This window comes from Scleropages formosus, chromosome 21, assembly GCF_900964775.1.
Source record: "Scleropages formosus chromosome 21, fSclFor1.1, whole genome shotgun sequence".
Classification (NCBI taxonomy): Eukaryota; Metazoa; Chordata; class Actinopteri; order Osteoglossiformes; family Osteoglossidae; genus Scleropages; species Scleropages formosus.
Genome location: NC_041826.1, coordinates 16647682 through 16662626, shown reverse-complemented (window position 1 = coordinate 16662626; position 14945 = coordinate 16647682). Strand labels below are relative to the sequence as shown.

At 45.9% G+C, this 14945-nt stretch overlaps 1 protein-coding gene across 6 annotated transcripts in view; it reads left to right on the top strand.

Annotated features, from left to right (window-relative positions):
* Positions 1-151: 151 nt before the first annotated feature.
* LOC108920728 (protein bicaudal D homolog 1-like) overlaps positions 152-14945 on the top strand; it is a 35249-nt gene continuing 20455 nt past the window's right edge. For 4 of the 6 annotated variants that reach the window (XM_029247473.1, XM_029247475.1, XM_029247474.1 and 1 more), the window contains exons 1-2: positions 152-1305; positions 13470-13706. In XM_029247473.1, coding sequence (XP_029103306.1) covers positions 1090-1305; positions 13470-13706 — 453 coding nt within the window. In that variant the 5' untranslated portion in view covers positions 152-1089. The remainder of the gene's footprint in view (positions 1306-13469; positions 13707-14945) is intronic. The other 2 variants (XM_029247476.1, XM_029247472.1) reach the window with 1 other exon arrangement.

Genomic DNA, 14945 nt, shown 5'->3' with positions numbered 1-14945 from the left:
ATGCTTTGGGTGCCCTTTCAGCCCGCAATTGTTTATACTAACATGTCCACCAGGTGGCGATATTTCGCTGCAGTAGGTCATACATGGTGGCGCCTTTTGACTCTTATTCCGATATTGGTTCTATACTATTACAATGAGAGGCAAAGTTGGTTGCACTTAGGAAACTGAGAATTTATTAAGCTTTTTTTTTTGCTTTTCAGACACTTTGAATCAAAGCAACTTTGTGTTTATTTTATTTCATCTATAGGATTGCATCTTTATCTGGGTAACTTGCGATTCAAAAAATATCTCAGGAACACACAATTTGCATCATTTGCATCCCTATCATTTCCCCAGCAATAATTTTCATAAAAAGTTCCTTTAAGCTCTTTGTGTGCGTTTCAAGTGTGCCAGAAAATTTTTTAAGTGATTTCAAAGTTGGCAACGGCAGTAAAAACAAATATAATAATAAGAAAAATAATTTACAGTTTAACATTGCTTGAGCGCTGAGAGCCAAAAAGCGATATCGCTGACAACGTGAACGTAACAGTCATGCAATCATTAATGGCAACACCATCAGTTCTCGTCCCCGATATCTTCTCCGTTCAGACTCCCCGGGAACCAATCAGGTCACTCCGTGGCGGCGCGAGATGCCTCGACAGGGACAACTGACGTCACGAGCGCACGGATGGGAGCGCGTTCCGTGCACTCGCGGCGCTCCATCCCGCCGGAGCGATGGCGCCCGGGACCCCATGAATAAGCAGAAAAAGAGAAAGGAAGGAAGGAAGGAAGGAAGAAAGGGGAGGGAACGCGTGCGAGCATGATAGCCGAAGGAGAGGAGGCAGCCGCCCGGGTCTAGCGCTGTCCTCCTTCTTTTAACAAGCTTTCGAGGAACAAGACCGTCCCCTTCGCTTCGCTTCGCTTCGCTTCGTTCGAAGAAGCCGCCTGAGGCGAGGCGAGGGTCTCTCGTCTTGCGGGGAGGAGAATTATGGGAATTGTTTCATTGCATCCGGACATCCTTCTTCTGAGCTGAGCGCGCATTACGAGCGAGGTCAGGTGTCCGCACCCCCGGCTGAGCTCTCTCTCTCTGTCCCTCTGCTCTGTCCGGCGATGGCCGCCGGGGGAGGATGCCCGGAGACCGTGGAGCAGTACCGCGTCGAGGTGGAGCGCCTGGCGCGCGAGCTGGCCGAGGCGAACCGGGAGAAGATGCGCGCGGCGGAGTGCGGGCTCGCCGTGCTCGAGGAGAACCACGCGCTGAAGCAGCAGTACGCGGAGCTCGAGGCGGAGCAGGACGCGCTGAAGCGGGAGCTCGAGCAGCTGCAGGAGGTACCGAGCCGCCGCCGGCACTCGGCCGCGTGTGAGTTTGGGACCAGTGTGTGTGTCTGTTGTTTGTGCGTGTGCGTGTCTGTGTGTGTGTGAGTGTTGCGGGGTGGGGTGTTAATAACTGCAGCCGCCTCAGCTAGGTGAGGTGGGGAAGGTGTGCGGTGTCGCGTGGCCACTGTGGCACTGGTGCAACGAACGACGCGTGCGCGGAATGGCGCTTGCTGGACAGGTACATCGCCGGGCGGGCAAAAAAAGGGTGCAGTTCGACTGTATTTGGAAGGTTCAGCCAGAGGGACACACACACTCACACACACACACTGGCGGTGAATACACAGCTGGAAGCACAGGGAGCTCTGCTGGAACAACTGTGATACCTGTGTGAGTGTGTGTGTGTGCACTGAGTGTGAGAGCCCTCTCCACACACAGACACCCCCCCAGGATGCTGTGCTCACTCTCACCATTTACTGTATACTTTGTAGCAAAAGGACTAAACAGAGATTCATTTAAAAAATGAGCCTGGACAGTAATAGTTTTTTTTTTTTTTTTTTTGAGGGCTGGTGTTGTGACACTTATTTTTTAGTACTTCACCTTAGTATTTTTACATGAATATGTTACCGCCATAGTTAATCTTTTATTTCGCAGTAAAAAGGTTGAGGTCATATTGCAGGCGTAGACATACTGTACACTGGTCCTGCTGTGTCCAGTATTTATGAAGATCCCCCCTACATGATGCACTCAGACACCCAAAGGGCTGAGGGTCTCGAACATGCGATCGCAGCACCCATTGTTCCCTGCTGGTGTCCTGTGATCGCGCAGGAGGAAACCTACCACGCTGGACGTGTCAAAGCTGAACCCGGGAGGAAAAACGCACCGATGCTGCCCTCATATGAAGCAGTCTGCGGTCCCCCCTGTAAAGAGTTGACCGGCTTTGTCCTGGTTCGAGAACTAGATTTGTGTCAGAATGGTTGCAGGCTCACATCCCAGCAACAAAACTGCAGCTGTACCGCTGGGAAAGAAATCTGACCGGAGCCGCTTCCATTAATAACCGGATTTGTTACAGACATTCAGCTGAAAGCTGTGTAGATATTGCGGGTGCAGTGGACATGGACGTGTTTTCAGACATGGTGTGAGATGGGAGGAGGTGACCTGCAGCGTATCGATCCCAGGCCTAGTTAAGCATGTTCCTGAAGAAGCTAGATCATAGTAGTTGACAGAAACGTGAGGCGTTAAGATTATTGATGACAGAACGGAGCTGCTATTTTTAAAGGGTGTAGTCCATATGGTTTCTGTTACGTATTGTTCGGTTCAAGATCTAAATAAACACAAGTCCATTGTTCTGAGAGCAGTTTATACAAGGGCCTTTGTTCACCCAGCCAAAAGCCTTTCCTGGAGTCAACTTCAAGCTGCGGCCCCCCAGCTGTGACTCCTTGCAGGGACTGTGCTATATTAATGTTCACATTAACACCTGAGTCTCTTCATTTGCTCTCTTGGCAAGAAGTTGAGCACGAGAGAGAATAGGAGGAGACGGAGGATATGGGCCAAGGGGAAACAGAAGAGGCGCTGTGACGGGTGAACAAAGAGGCAGAGCGAGGGAAGGGACATCCGGAGTGGAATGATGGTGGTAAATGTCAGCTCGGTGTGGTTGGGCTCTGCTGCGAAGAGGATCTGCCCACACGGCGTCCCCGATTTATATCGCCGCTCGGCTGTGCTTTTTTACTGAAGAACCGAACGGTGCGCTCCAGTCACAGGGTCTCGCCGCTGGATCCAGGAAGAGTCGGCGCAGTTGCTGACTGCGTACTCATCTCAAGGTCGGTGTGGAAATGTGAAAGCCGTAAGCAAAAAAAAAAAAGTCCCAGAGGCTAATAAGATTGGCTTCACCAAAGTGGAGGCCATTAGTGTGAGGGTGACCAGGAGAAGGCTCCACATTGTCCCCGGAGGAGCTCGAGTCAATCATGAAAACAATAAAGCTCGCTTGCAACCGGAAGGATCTTTACTTCTGGCAGCAAAGGTGATGCAGTCGCCGTGACTCATAAAGTGGTCTGGAACAACCGAATACATTCTTCATGTTAACTTTATTAGAGCTGCTTTATTTTTGGACTTACATTTTTGCAAGACAATTTTAACAGATTTTTTTTTCTTTGCACCAGCATTTTAATGTACTTGGGAAAAAAAAGATCTGAGTAAAACTTTTCAAGTAAGTGTAGATAGAAAAGAGGATTTGGGATGTAAGTATGATTTTCGAGGTCTTTAAATAGTTGAATATATTCCCCAGACATGGAATAATAAGCTTTGTAAACAACCAGATGCTACAACTGCTGCTCTGTCCACTTTTGTCTGATTGTCTGGCTGTGAGTCATGATGAGGGTCTGGCTTCACATACAGTTTCCACTCAGAGGCCATTTTTGGTGCTTTACCATTGGGCCTGTCTGCAGAAGAACCATCCAGAAGTGAAGGGACCTGAAGCAAACTGTCCTTTGGATTTGAACATATGAAGAAAATGCAAAGTTCAAATTATTAATTGTAAGTACAGCTGCCTTTAGGAGGGGCTTTTTTCTTAAGCACTAGTTGACGTCTTGCTGCATCTATTGCCACTCACCATTTCTCTAGTGCAGAACCTAGTCTACTTTCAGTCTTGGCTGAGAGCTGGCTGGAGGGCTCATACCTCCCATAAAGTGAGGTTACTGAGCCCCCACCGTTAGGGGAAAAGAGAGGAGGAGGTGATGGGTTTGCTTTCTGAAAACAGGCCATGCAAGACCTTAAAGGTTATTGGGTGTCCATATACATTGTACATGATGGGCAGCTGTGTGTGGCCAGGGGTTTGGTCAGCTAAACTTTCCCTTCATTTCATTTCCCTGCCTTCATTTTTTTCCCTACTCTATGCAACATCACGGCATCGGCGATGATTTGTAAATGTAAAACTTGGGGTAACTGATCCTCATGTTGTGGCCCCTTTGATGTTATTTTACCTGCATAGGGTGGAAAGTCACAGTTGCGTTTTGTTGGTCTGTGGTAGTGACCTCGTGCTCCAGCATGTGAGCTTTTTTCTGCTTTTTCTTCCTGGCAATGGTCAGAGCCAAGGAGAAAACCTTAATTTTGACACCATTTTCAGGCCCTGAGAGATTTATTGATTTGGACGGCTGGTTGTGCCAAAATTACCAAAGAAGTAATGTTAACATTTGGTAATGGGTACATTTATCAAATGCTTTTCTCCAAAGCAACTTCCAACAAACTCTATGTAGTGTTATGAGCCCACACACCTTATTCACCGCGGTGACTTACACTGCTAGGTACACTACTTACACTGGGTCACTCATCCATACATCAGTGGAACACACTCCCTCTGTCACTCACACACTATGGGGGAACCTGAACAGCGTGTCTTTTGGGCTGTGGGAGGAAACCGGAGCAACTGGAGGAAACCCATGCAGACACGGGGAGGACATGCAAACTCCACACAGACTGAGCAGGGACTGAACCCACATCTTGTCACACCACCCAGGCACTGGGAGGCTGCAGCACTAGTTGCTGTGCCAATATGCTGCCCACAGTTACATATGAATGCATAAGTACTTGTCTGTGTGTCTGTGCTCTCCACACACTGTTTCTTTAGTTCACAATCAATATGTGGCCATGGTGGGAAGATGCTCATGAACTGTCCCTCACATGTGGCGTTTGCCAACTATTCTAAATGCTTCCCGTAGTGTTTGCTGGCAGTCACAGTTTAGCCATGAAAAAAAACCAAAGGATTAGCAAATTTGGGCCAGTCCCATACTGATGAACTTCTAATGAGTTTGGAACGTTAGTAATTGGGTTTCAGTATTTTTCAGATGAGGGGGCGCGGTAGCGTGGCAGGCTTGGCTGAATCCTGCTCTCTGGTGGGTCTGGGGTTCGAATCCTACTTGGACTGCCTTGCGACGGACAGGCATGTTCGCCACGACCCCGCTTGGGACAAACGGCTTCAGACAGTGTGTGTGTGTGCATTTTTCAGATCATAACAATTACTGTTATAAATATTAATTTGTATTTAGCTGATAACCTCTGTCCATGGCAGCAGTACAGTGCTAAATATACAGTTACTCCTTCTCTTATGAACATTTGCTTTTTTCTAATATACTAATATTTTGCTCTTTAATTGTATTTTTCACAGCTTTGTTCCGCATTAACATTTATTCATTCAACCGACACTTTTACCAAAGAAACTCACAATGTTAAGCTACTTTATTTTTTACCAACTTGTACAGCTGGATAACTTAATTAGAGCAATTTTAGGTTAAGTATGTTGCTCAAGCAGGGGGTGCGGTGGCGCAGTGGGTTGGACCGGGTCCTGCTCTCCAGTGGGTCTGGGGTTCGAGTCCCGCTTGGGGTGCCTTGCGACGGACTGGTGTCCCGTCCTGGGTGTGTCCCCTCCCCCTCCGGCCTTACGCCCTGTGTTGCCGGGTAGGCTCCGGTTCCCTGCGACCCCATATGGGACAAGCGGTTCTGAAAATGTGTGTGTGTGTGTATGTTGCTCAAGGATATTACAGCTGGAGGTCGGGTTCAAACCCGGGACTTTTCAGTCCAGCTGCAGCATCTCATTCTACCAGCTGTCTGTAGAAGTTGTAAAAATTGTTTGTTGTGCAGTGAATGTGACCGGTGTTTCTGCTTATTAGGAATGAATTTAGTGTGACACCACCCTAATTTATCACCCTTCCGCAGAACTTAGAGCTGGTATCTGGTGTTTGAGAGTGCTGGAGACCCATTACAAGATGATGAACATCGCACATGTTTGTGGAATGAATCGTTCAACAGTCAGTACTGAACTGGAGTTTGTGGAGAGAAGGTTACATTATTTTCACTCATTTTTAAATTGTAATAAAATATTAACACAAAATGTGTAGATTTTTCATACCGCTATTTATACAGAACCTAAAGTGTAAATTGAGGCACATCTGTATTAAGTATTTATTGATTTTGTAGATAATAAAGACAGTTCAAAGCGGCCAGACGTTGATGGACATTGGACATGTTTATGTGATGAATCGGTTGCCAACTGAGCAGAAGATTGCGGAGATGATGTGTGTTTTTAATTTTACATTAGTTTTAATTTCACTGTTGTTTGAACTTGATGAGAATGAGATGGATTTTTTATTCAATAATATTCTTTATTGAATAAAGTATTTATTAAAACAGTTTTTTTAGAGAACCTAACCAGCGAATAAATCAATATAAAAGATAAATAGTAATATCTGGCTTCTGTTGATTGTGACTTATTGATATTGGATTCTAAAACAAATTGAGTTAAGGACAGACATACTGTATGTTCCAATTGTGTTTACCTTGGCCTACGATGGACAGCTGGTAGTGTAGTGGTTGAAGCTGCTGCTTTTGGATCCAAAGGCTGCAGGTTTAAATCCCACCTCCAGCTATATTATCCTTGACACGGTACTTAACCAGCATTGAACCGGTAGAATTGTGCTGTTTAATAAATGGGTAAATAAATGTAGATAGCCACAGTTGTAAGTTGCTTTGCACAAAAGTGTTAGGTAGACGAATAAATATAATGTGAGGAGGCAGTGTACCATACTAAGCTACTTGCAGCTATCCACCAATCCACAGAAACTTAACATATCCACATAATAGAGAAATTGAACATTCACATACTGAGCTACCTGCGTTCACCAGTTTTCGCGAAGTACGTCTTTGGTGTTGGAGGAAACCAGAGCACTCAGATAAAGCTCACACAAACACAGGGAGGACATTCAAACTCTGCACAGATTGAGCCAGATTCAAACCCAAATCTCAACCCGGCTGCCCAAATAAAGACTTTGCCACAACAAAACTTGGTTGGACAAGTGGATATCCCATAAACAGATTGCAGTGTTTCGTTTTATTGGCTTGCTCAAGTTTGCAGTGACAACTTTCCTTTTGGGATTCAAACCTGCAGTTCTAACTGCCCTTCTGGACAAAGACACCCGCGCTGCCCAAATCAGTTTTTTTATGCCCTGCACACTAAGCCAATTGTTTGTATTTGCCAGTGGGTGATTTCAGTATTCAGTCAAATCAGATACATTTTATCTCGTTTACTGCAGTTTTACAGGGAAGTTGTCGCACCACACATTACGATGTCCAGAGAGAATGGAAAATTCCACCTTTTGAGGAGACTGAATAGAACTCCTGTAAAAGCATTTAATTTTGTATTCAGAATGCTCATATCTATTTCTTTGGTATGTTTATGGGGATACATTTTCACATTTATCAGAGTCACTGAATCATTTATGAGCAGCAGTCTGTGGTATGGGCGGGCTTGTGGGGAAAGGTATTTCTGGTAAAGCACGTCATAGGCCATAGCCATAATGAAAAATGTAGAGGCTTATGCATTAGACTCTGGAAATCTTGTTGCCTTGGAAGAGCATCGACTGACGCTGTCCTCGGGGGGTGGAGGGCAAGCTGCCGCACTGTGATGTCATCTCCCGTTGGCCCGCAGGAGCAGCAACGGCGCCTGGCCTCCAGTATGTTGGTGTATGTCTGCAGTCAGTTGGCTGCTGAGAGCCACTTTATTGTTCCCAGGCCATGATTGTCATGGACAGGGGGGAAAAAAATTGCACTGCGGGAGGGATGCGTTCAATGGCGGTAATTGTTAGTACGTTCAGCAGTGTCCACATACCCTATGACCTCACCAGCCAGATTCCGGTCATCCCTGTCCGGATTTGCATTTCCGCTGAGCTGGCGGGGCCTGGAGGTGGGGGAGGGGGATGCACAGTGATGACACCCTCACCACCCACCGACACGCCATCTGAGGGCACGGACCCCAGATCTCAGATCTAATTGTGCGGTGCTTCCGATTCGTTCTTCGGCCTTGTGCTTTACAAACGTTTCAGACATGTGCGTCTTCCATTCTCTGAAAACGCCTTAAGAAAAAGGGAAGGCAAACTGCAGCTGAGTTGTCAGTGATAGGCTGGTGTGGGTTTGCTGTTCTACTGTTCTCAATGGTTTAGCTGCAGAGCTGCCTGCAAACCCCGTGCAATGTTGTTGGGGCAGTGTGGCTCGAAAAAAGCTGATTTGAGTTCTCAACTGCTTTTCAATGATCTGCTGAATAAAACTTTATTACTTTTATTTGCTGAATGGTGTTAAGAGACTTCCCTGACATCACCTCATGCTAGTGCTACAGATGTTTGTACTGGGACTTTTTAGGTCACTCTGCTGGTAGTACACTGCTTCATTTTGCCACATTAAATCTTGACATTTTATATCAGATATCATACAAGTTTCATACCATTAGAGAGTCATATACAATGGTATGCCTTTCAGTTCTGTGGTTTTACATGGTTAACACTGTTGCCCTTGGATCCAAAGGCTGCAGGTTTGATCTCTGGCTGTAGTACCCCTGAGCAAGGTACCTACCCCAAATTGCTCCAGTAAAAATGACCCAGCTGTATAAATGGGTAAAAAATTGTAGCTGGACTAACATTGTAAGTTGCTTTGGAGAAAAGGATCAGCTAAGTGAATAAATGTAATGTAAATGTCTAGTCATCATTAAATCCTACAGACACACACACACACACACATTGATTGAAACAGCTTGTCCCAAGTGGGGTCGCGACGTCATATACAGCACATAACAACTAACATATCATAGATTTTCTGAAATGGAATCAAGGCTTTGGCATGGTCAAGTCAAAGTCCAGACGTCAGCCCTACTGAGATTTTGCTGCAGGACCTTAAGTGAGCTGAGCATAAATGAAAGGCCTCAGTTATCATTGAGCTGAAGTATTTTTCAAAAGAGACAGTGACCAGGATTCCAGAACTGCAGCGCAACACAGAAATTAATTCTTAGAGAACACAATTAAAAAGGCCCAACTATCTACTGAATCACAGGATGCACGTTCATTTTCCACACATGTTCTCTGCATGTTCATTTATTTTTGCTTGAATATGTTATCTGCCTTGTGACATTAGATTTATCCCCAAGACTTGGTGACTACCCAACAGTTATGTACTATTATGTAACATCATAAAATCGAAAGGCTGTTTTGTTTCACGTAACTGTGTGCAACGCTGGCAATGTTTAGAGGCAGACCAAAAGTGTTGCTGAACACGTGAAATAGGCATTTGATAACAGACTGAGGTTCATCAGCTAGACATGGAAACACAGTCAGACAGACAGGTGAAATACAGACAGAAGAAACGCTGTCTCTTATTTTAATCCATGGCCTATATTCACATTCCAGGTCAGGAAAAGATTATAGGGCCTCATGGGGTCAAAATCAACAGATGCATCAGTTGAGGTTTTTGCATAGATTTGGCTTTTGTTGAGGTTTTCCTCTGCGTGGTGTTCAGTGGTAGACTGGCAGCACAGAGTGGAGTGCAGCAATGAGATTTTTGGCTGAGCCATGATGACCCGCTGTGAAGACGTTGCTTGGGATATAATACACGTGAAAGCATTTTTCTGTACCCTCTGTGTCAGTTCCTCTGCCAGTCTTTCTCGCTACCTTTCCCTCCCTGATGCAGTGTGAGCATGGGCATTAGAGCCAGTAATGTCAAACTGGTACTACTACGAGTAGATGGTATAGTTCTATGGTACTCTCTTGAGCAGCACAAACCGCCACCTCGCACACTGTCAATCCTAGCAGGTGCTGTTTCCCTCCCTCTTGGCTACTTAATTTATGGGAAGAATAGAGGAGCATCAAGAAACTGTGCTTCAGCTCAGAGCTTTTGGGGGCCTTCAATTTGCTGTGTTCTCCCCAGGAAGGAGAGAGGTGTCACAGAAAAGAGTATATGTGTAGAATTCTTTACTTCCTGTCCACCCGCCCTGTTCCCCACCTCCTCCAGACCTCAGAGTCTAATGGACCCCCAACATATTCTCTCCTCACCCTAAAGACCAACCCCCTGTGAAACACACTGCCCACTCTCCAGATTTTCCCCCAGTCCCAGGCTCTGATGGAGAGAGATACTGAAGGAGGGGAGAAAAATGTGTATTGATTTCTGCCTCTTGTTGCCCAACCTATTTATATCCACAAAGTATTGCATGAGCGGGCGTAATGGGCATTAAAAGAACACACATATAATGGTGGCCCTTTGGGAAATGTTTCACATATTCAAGAATAAATGTCCCAATGTTAATGCGGCCCTGTAGAATGGCACACATTGCTTTATGCTTCCATCTGTGCATTGTGGCACATAGTTCAGCATCTACAATCGAGTGTGAGGCCTAGGTGACCTCACAGTGCTGTCACAGCTTGTGCTCTGGGCTGTTTGGCTGTCCTCTTCCAGAGAGCAAAATTTTACTGCCCCGAACGTCCCTGCACTCAAGACAAAGCTTAAGAATACAGATGAGCACCTGTCTGCCCTTGAGTGTAGGGCGGGAGTTGGGGGGGTGGTGGCTCAGCAAAGGGTGCTGGAGACACACAATTGCTGAGAGAAGCAGGAGCTGAAAGACACACTGAGCACATGCATGGCAGTGCAGTGCTTGTTTTCCTGGACATGCTATTGTGTATCCAGCTAAGATTAGAAGACATGTCCTTAAGCACTGCCCACATGGGTGAGCGTGACTATGCCATAATTCAGATATCCTGGTGTAACAGTGGAGCTGAGAGAATGCCCCTTAGTTTGGAAAATCCTCTTAAAATGCATATTTTACATGTGGGAATATTCTCTCTAGATGTACAATATATTATACAGAATGTGCTCTGACCTCTACAATAGTATGTAGATATTTCTTTGGCATCATTTGAACAAATATGAAGGTAAAGAATAGGGGGTGCGGTGGCGCAGTGGGTTGAACCACAGTCCTGCTCTGCAGTGGGTCTGGGGTTCGAGTCCCGCTTGGGGTGCCTTGCGACGGACTGGCGTCCCGTCCTGGGTGTATCTCCTCCGGCCTTACGCCCTGTGTTACCGGGTAGGCTCCGGTTCCCCATGACCCCGTAAGGGACAAGCGGTTCTGAAAATATGTGTGTGTGTGTGAAGGTAAAGAAGACAAGAGTAATCAGACATTTCCTTTCTCTGAAGGTCTTTGTACACTGCGGCTCCCAGTAAAGAATGTCTGCTTTGAGTCCTGTGTCTTGTTTACTCAAGACCTTGACAAAAAACAGTCTGATTGTTGCATGAATATATTCTGAGACTAAATCAGGAAGCACTGAAACATCCTTATGTGGACCCTCTGGGTGGTTAGAGTCACAGGATGGGGGGATGTTATTTGTTTTTGCCTTTGGGTTTATGGCATAGTCCTGCCTTCTTGATCCAGATCTGAGATCCTTGTTGCTAATTTTGGTAGCCAGGAGCTGCCTGAGGTTTTTATAAGGGAAAAACACATTTTAAAAAAAAGACTGTTTTGCTGCAGTGAAAATGACTCCTGAAAGAGGACTCCTGTTCCAGCCCGTTGGGTTTGATATCGATTAATGCCCTGGTTTAGGGCTCTGAAGGTACAGGTAGAGTATGTGGCTTATACTGTATGCTGAGTTCATTTTGCAGTCAGATATCTGTTGTCCCTTACCATAAGTCGGCAATGTTTGCATTGATGCTCCTTCCCGTGTGCGAAGGTAGACACACTTCTTATCCTAAAAAAATGCGACCGATTTTTCTGCAAATCCCAGAAGGTCAGAAATTAGAACATAAGCGTAAAAAAAACACATAAAAGCAACATGTAAAATAGATTAAATGAGGAATTTGGCCAGCCATCAAGGAAGCGGTTCAAAACCCAAAATAAAAACTGTCATTTTACCCCCCGAGTAAAATCAGTGTCCATGTTTGGTCTAAAAATGGAGCTGTAAATAAGAAGCAGTATTTTAAAGTTACAATGATGCTAAAAAATTACATTGGACAAAACTGGTGTAAATCCAGAAGCAAATGACAGTTTAATTGCTTAGTTGTCACACTGTTTCTTAAGATTTGTCTGCTTGCTAAAGAGCCCAGAGCTTGTTTTGATGTGAAATCTGCAGTGATTTTTATGTATGGACCGTAGTATATATGAGGTTCCATGAGACACTCTGAACATCCCTCTGCAGGATGGAGATAATCAGGGTGACGCCATCACTTGGTGACAAATGGTCTGGAAAAATCCTCATAATTTGAGGCAAGTGGCAATGGATTCCAGTTCCACCGAACAGTATATTGTGTGTTTTAACAACCCTCAATGAAAGCTGGATGACAAGGTTTAAGGTAAGGTAACGGCATTCAAGGGTGTACTGGGAGAGTATGTGTTTAAACCCCCATCTGGGAATGGCGAAAAGACCAAAACAAGAGATACTCTGTTAAAACAGGGAGTAGTCAGAGTTGCTGGTGTGGATGTTAATGCTGACATGGACATTCTGCTAGTGCAGTACACCCAAGTTTCCCCATGGGCCACAGAGACACCCTATTGGCTGGCTCTAAAAGGGGACGGAACTGGAGACACTCTATTGGCTCGCTTGAAGGGTGGGTGGAGCCAGAGACACTGGATGATCAGCAGAGGAGGTGGGGCTAGTGTTGTTGCAGGAGGGCATGTGTGAAGTACCTCTGCAGTGAGGAGCCAGAACAGGATCTCTCTCTCTCTCTCTCTCTTTCTGTCCAACACAGAGCATGTGGCCCCACCTCCAGTGCAGGAATCTGCTGCCTTGCAGGCAGTGCTGGATGGTGTGGCCATCAAATGCTGACTGCCGGGACTGCCTCTTGCCCCCGATGTGTTACACAGACCTGTTATCACATTCCTGCAAAAGCATTTATAAATAAGTGGTTTTAGTAGAAAAATATAAGGAGAGATATTTAAACTTGAGGTACAGCAATCCTTTCATTCCTATTGGCCCCTTTTGCTGCCTGGTGGCCTGCATGCAAGACCTAGGACTCACATAAGGGTCAACTGACAAAGCTCACCATGTAAATCACATTATTTACCACTCACCCCCTTCATACAGTGTAAAGCTCACTGCCGTGTTTTCTGCAGTGTTAGGAAGGATCATTATCTAATAGCAACAATTGTAACCATTCTGCATGACTGAAGTTTCCCTTCAGTGCAGTAGCTTTTGGAGGTAAAAGTATAAAATATGATGGTTTTTATTTATTTTTGCAATTTGTTATCATCCTTGTGTGATTTCTCAGACATCAGGGAATCCTGCAGAGCCCTGGGTCAGACATCCTCACAGCGCAGAGCGCAGGTGATGCACGCATGAGGAAGAAAGGGCTGTTTTGAGCTGTGTTGGTGTCATGATTTCGTCCAGGAAGTGGGTCATCAGACCCAAGTGCAGCGCAGAGACGCACAGATTGACGGGAAGATCCGAGAGTCGTTGATCAGGAAACTAGTGAAGGTCACAGAGGAGCAGACGTCGTTACGAGGAGAATCCAAAAACCATGAATCGAAGAGCAGGCGATGGGTCGAGGGAGTCGAAGGGGACGAGGAGATTCAGGAGAAGGAGGGTCAAGGAAACAGGCACAAGGACAAGGAGGTCAGGGAAGAGGTAAGCAAAACAATCCAAGAGCGTGAGCGAAGAGTAAAGCTGAACGAGGTTCCGTATCTTCCTGCACTCCGGGCTGTCCTTTTATGTGCCCGGACCCTGATCAGCTGCAGGTGTTCCTGGTTGCCGAGGCGGAGGGCGTGACAGTTGGGTTCAGTTTAGTTGAATCTGTGCTCTGTTCTTTGTTGAACGCTGTGTCAAAGAACTGGGAAGCCCACGGTGAGATGGAGTGCTTTCAGTCGCCTGAAGCTAATACAAATGACAAAGTTTATATCCATGTGTACAGAGAGAGAAATCTGTGGCACAGTAGTATGCAGGTGCTTTGTATACATTTACACATTTTACATTTATTCATTTAGCAGACGCTTTTCTCCAAAGTGATGTACATCTCAGCAAAAAAAGTGGAGCGTCCTTCGAGCCAGCAACCTAAGGATGTTAGTCATATGTTTCTTCTACAGTCCTCCGCTCTACCAACTGAGCTATCAAAGGCACACATATGCATGAGTTCTGTTTGCATTTAGGGCTTCCACATGGGCTGGCAAATGTGGAGCTTGTGATTGGTTTGTAACCCTGACTATCTGATGGAACAGGTTGCTGTCCGGGGTGCTGAACTGCATTTTGGCAAAGGAAATGGACAGCTGCCTTGGCCTTGTTTCTCATCTGGGCATATACACATTTGAGCTATTGTGTTGATGGAGAGGGTAGCACATGGAGTAATGTACTGACCATTTATCTAACAATTCTGAGGTTGTGGGGCTTAAGGAGGTGATTGTGTGGTTGGGAGAAGCTGGTATACTTCTTCACTGAGCTCAATCATGAACCTTTCACTCATTCATTCTCTTTCCATGAGTGCTTGTCCTGCTCAGGGGCGCAACTGTCTAGAGCCTTTTTCAGAATCAGTAGGGGCCAGGCTGCGAGGTTACACCCTGGATTGGATGTCAGTTCATCGCACGATATCTACCTCTTGCACCTTCATTCGCTCATTTGCACACGAAGGGCAATATAGAGTGGCCAGTTTACCTGAATTGCATGTCAGTGGAATGTAGGAGGAAAGCAGCACACCTGGAGGAAACCCATACAGACACAGGAAGAACATGCAAAATTCACACAGACTGAGCTAGATTCAAACCTACGCACGATCAGCCCTGGTGCTGTGAAGCGACAGCACTCCCTGCTGCACCACTGTGCTGCCTATGAACATTTCACACACACACACATTTGCTGAACCGCTTGTCCCATACG